The sequence below is a fragment of the Corylus avellana genome, chromosome 9 (genome assembly GCF_965113065.1).
Source record: "Corylus avellana chromosome 9, dhCorAvel1.hap1.2, whole genome shotgun sequence".
NCBI lineage: Eukaryota > Viridiplantae > Streptophyta > Magnoliopsida > Fagales > Betulaceae > Corylus > Corylus avellana.
In genome coordinates, this window is record NC_142498.1 from 8,427,112 (window position 1) to 8,431,348 (window position 4,237).

The 4,237-nt window shown below is 38.7% G+C and overlaps 1 protein-coding gene across 1 annotated transcript; it reads right to left on the bottom strand.

Annotated features, from left to right (window-relative positions):
* Positions 1–1,097: 1,097 nt before the first annotated feature.
* On the bottom strand, positions 1,098–3,890 carry LOC132189925 (indole-3-pyruvate monooxygenase YUCCA6). The gene is made up of 4 exons (XM_059604769.2): positions 2,890–3,890; positions 2,451–2,699; positions 2,099–2,221; positions 1,098–1,996 (listed from the first exon to the last, which is right to left on the bottom strand). The coding sequence occupies exons 1-4, from the start codon at positions 3,589–3,591 to the stop codon at positions 1,784–1,786; spliced, it is 1,287 nt and encodes a 428-aa protein (XP_059460752.2). The 5' UTR covers positions 3,592–3,890; the 3' UTR covers positions 1,098–1,783.
* Positions 3,891–4,237: the final 347 nt, after the last annotated feature.

Here is a 4,237-nt window from a genome sequence, read left to right on the forward strand (position 1 = left end):
TGCCACTTAGTCTCCTTTATAGGATTGGCAGCTGAGATTTTCAAAATTTTCAATCTTATACAAGATATAATTAATCAGCTAGCACGTTGTCAAGTGACAGTTAAACTTAACAGTCTTAATTATCCAATTGTTTATCTAACGTTATTAATTTGAACACTATAGTTTGTTGCATGTTTGTAGCTAATTAACAGTGTCAGGTTTGAGAGTGCATGAATTGATGAGTAGAAAAATGTTGAGGCCATGTGGAGTTTCTTTCTTTCTCTTTTAGGATTATTATGAAGATTCCAGCAATATTACAGCTGCTTGCTACTTCAGCTTTGCTCAAATTGAAAGATATATGAGAGCATTTTTGGCTCAAAACAGCTCACAGCTGTGCACAAGTGGGTACTATATATGGCAGTGCTCCTTTGAAAAAGTGGGACAAGGATTGAAATCATCACATTGAGTGCTTGCTCTTGCTTTGTTAACTGATTTAACTCTTATACAATTTTTGTACACCTGGGTTGATGTGAAGTGCCTGTAAAAGCATAAACTATTAGAATTATGGTTTTTTTAATAACTGTTGATATGATAGTTTATGAGCACTCCACATCAGTCAGTTGCACAGTAGTTGACGACACTGATTAAGAACAAATTGAATTTTGCGAGGTTTGAAATCAAGATTAATGCCTTTACTCAATGATAACTAGCTGCCAATTAAGCACCTGTTTTTTGGGAAGAAGAATATAGAAGAAAGTAGGCAACCCACTTTGTAAAGTAGTGCTGCAAATCCATTAATATGGTAATTGGATGCAATAAATAGGATTCTCTTCTGCTGCAAAGCTAGTGGTCCTAGCTCCTACTTGGAATGAAATCATTTCGATAGCGAAAATGCATGCCAGAAGAAATTAAATTCGTACATTTTGTAGGGAAATTAAAGATATATTTATATATTATTTTCAAATAAAACAAGAAAGGAATTCAATTAGAAGTCATTTTTCCCTTTATGATGATATCTCGAAACAAATACACTCCAAAAACTCAAGGGAGAAATGACTAATAACCATATGGAAACTAATTAACATCAAAGTGTACTTCAAAAATTAATCTCATCCAATCCTCATGGGAAAATGTTAAAGGTTAAAAACATAATTATATATATAACTCACCAAACAATTACCAAATATCGCTCTCATCTATAACTTTAATTTCCCCCGAGCCGCCTCCTCCGATCTCTCTTGTGTTCTCTAGTAAAGTCATATACCTAATTAATCAGGAATAAACGGGCGGTAATGTACAAGATCATGTACAGATTATGTAGCTGAGGTCCCCCAACAAATTAGGCATGCATCCTTTTTCTTCCCTCTAAGAATCCTCCTTCCCGAGGCCTTCGCTTGTGTGATCATCATCACTTGTAAAAGATAATTCTCTCTTCATCTTCTTTGTACCCAAATTAAGCATCAAAACCGGCCATGCATATATCCAATGATGATGATGGCCTTGGAGCTCCCCAAATTTGCCTCAGCCATGATCATGATTTTGCCGAGTTAGAGATATAGAAATTCATTGAAGAAATGCAAAATGATTTTTTTTTGTTTTTTTGTTTTTTGTTTTTTTTTTGTTTTTTGACTTTCTCCAATCAATTTCTACATCTCTAACTCGGCAAAATCATGATGATGAGTGAGTGTGAGGCTAGTTAGGCAAAAAGGTGGCATCATATACCCCTCCAAATTTCCAATCATCATGTATCTTTCACTTTCTCATCAATCGATTTTTTCTATATCTCTAACTCGACAAAAAATCATCAAGACAAGGAGTAGGGAAAAATTGAGGTGTTTCGATTTGCCTCCACTTTCCAACACCGTTCAATGTCCTCAGCTATCCTTTTGGCATCCATTGATGCACCAAGTATCCCTCGTTTTGTAAACCCCACTGAGTATAGCCCACACTCCCCTTTCCACCCATTTGGAAATGCCCTTCTAGGCAACCCATCTTTCCTTGAAAACATTTCTTCCTCCTGGCAATTTAACCCCACAATTTAGGCACATATACCAATAAAGAAATTTACTTAAGAAATTAATTAGCAAGATGAAGCTAGCTAGCTAGGTAGGTTAATTACCTTAAGCCAAGAGGGTACATTACTTCTGTATCCGGTTGCTAAAATAATGGCGTCAAACTTCTTTATTTGTCCATCAACAAATTCTACTGTATGGCGTTTTAGGCGTTTAATACCCGGAAATACCTACACCAACAACAGTAAACAAAAAAATAAAAAAGCGAATTTTGAAAAGAAATTAATTATTATCAAAGTGGGATTAATAAAAAAATGGAAAAAGGTGTTGGTCACTCATTGAAAAATAGAAAAAGCAGCACGCCATGAAGAAAAAGCAAATAGAAGTGCAATGATTTGAGAAATCAGAGTAAAATCTATGAAGAAAAAAAAAAATATTGATTTGATAAAAAGTAAGTACCTTAATGTCTCCACTTTTGATCTTGGCGAGGGTACCAACATCCAAGACTGGGGTCTTTCCGGACAGGTTTTTGAGTTGAAGGGGTCCCAACCGCGGCCTGTCCAATCCGAATCGAGCAGTGTCTCCGAGCATCAGCCACGACACAAGCAGTAGGAGCCGGTCGACAAGGCGTATGGGCAGCCACTTGAGCAACCACATGGACAGCCCGAAAGTTGATTTTCCCAGCATCTCTCGTGGAAGGACGTGCACCTTCATCATCAATCACCCAATTCTCAATTCCGCATTTTATTTATCAATTAATTTAATTTACCATTGAGAATCCCAAGAAAAGAAAAAAGTTTTTATCCTTATTAAGTAAAAAATTCCATGGTTTGTTTAATTAGTGCGTGCACACTCATATGAGAGAGAGAGAGAGAGAGAGCTAATTAAGAAAACTCACCGTATCTCTGACGACAATAGAAGGTTTAGCCTTGTGGTTGCAGAGATCCAAACAAACCTCCATGCCAGAATTCCCACAGCCAACAACCAAAACATTTTTGAGCTGAAACTCCTCGCCGCTCTTGTACAAACTCGTATGCTTAATACACCCACCAAAATCGTCGATTCCTTCCACGGTGGGCATCACCGGCTCCGCATTTTCTCCGGTGGCAGCCACCAACCAACGGCAGACATACTCTGTCCCCTCGCCCTTTGCTCCGACGGTCTTCAGCCGCCATAAACGAAGCGTACAATCGTACTCCGCATGTGCCACACTCTCATTGAAGCGTGGCCTAATATCAAAATTCTTTGCATATTCCTCTAAGTACTTAATAAATTGTTCCTTAGTGGGGTAAGTTGGGAAATCAGTTGGGAAATCCATGAAAGGAAGCTCGCAAAATTGCTTCGGTAAATGAAGGCGAAGGCGATCATACGTCTTCAGCTGCCACAACGAAGCTATGCAGCCGGATCTCTCAAGAACAACGCTGGGGACACCCTTTTGTTTCAGACAAGCCGCCGCAGCCAGCCCCGAAGGGCCGGCGCCGACGATCACCGGGCCGTCGACGTACTCGCATCGTGTCTTAATAATACCCTTCTCCATGAAAGAAGGATCATGGGCTTGCTTGCCTTGTATCTCTCTCATCAAGCACTGCGGGAGCGCCATTAACAGTGCAAGAAAATGGCTCGGCTGGCTTGAGGCCCTGAGCTTCAAGAGCCGGTTCAGTTGAAAGAAAAGGAGTGAAAGTGAAGGGAAACCATATATATGGGATATATGGATGAGGGGTAATTTAGTCGCTTATCGATCTAAAGGGAAGATTAGGGTCCTTGAATTTTGGAGTGGGATTACAAGGGAGTTATCCACTTGTGAGAATGAGTATTTGGTTTTATTTATGATTCTGTGTTGTTCAATGGAGGGTTAAGCGGCGGCATGAGCAACAACTGCGGGGCTAAATCAGCATTCAACACACACACACCCCCAGAGAAAGACAGAGAGAGAGAGAGAGAGAGAGAGAGATGGTAATATGTCTATATATTTCCTTTCCTCCTCATATATATGAGTAAAAGGGAAGTTGTACACTAGTGGGGACGTAAATTATTATATATATATATATATATATATATATATATGATATTAATCAATGTGGTAAGAAGCTATATATATATATAGTTGTAGTGCAAGTCTTTTAATAAAGGAATTCAGAATTTGATTGGGTGTGGACTGGAGGAAATTATAATTCAATTTTATCTGTACAAAATCCTAAATAATCTTAGGATAAGTTAAGCAGTCATTCATATTCCAACTAGGGCGA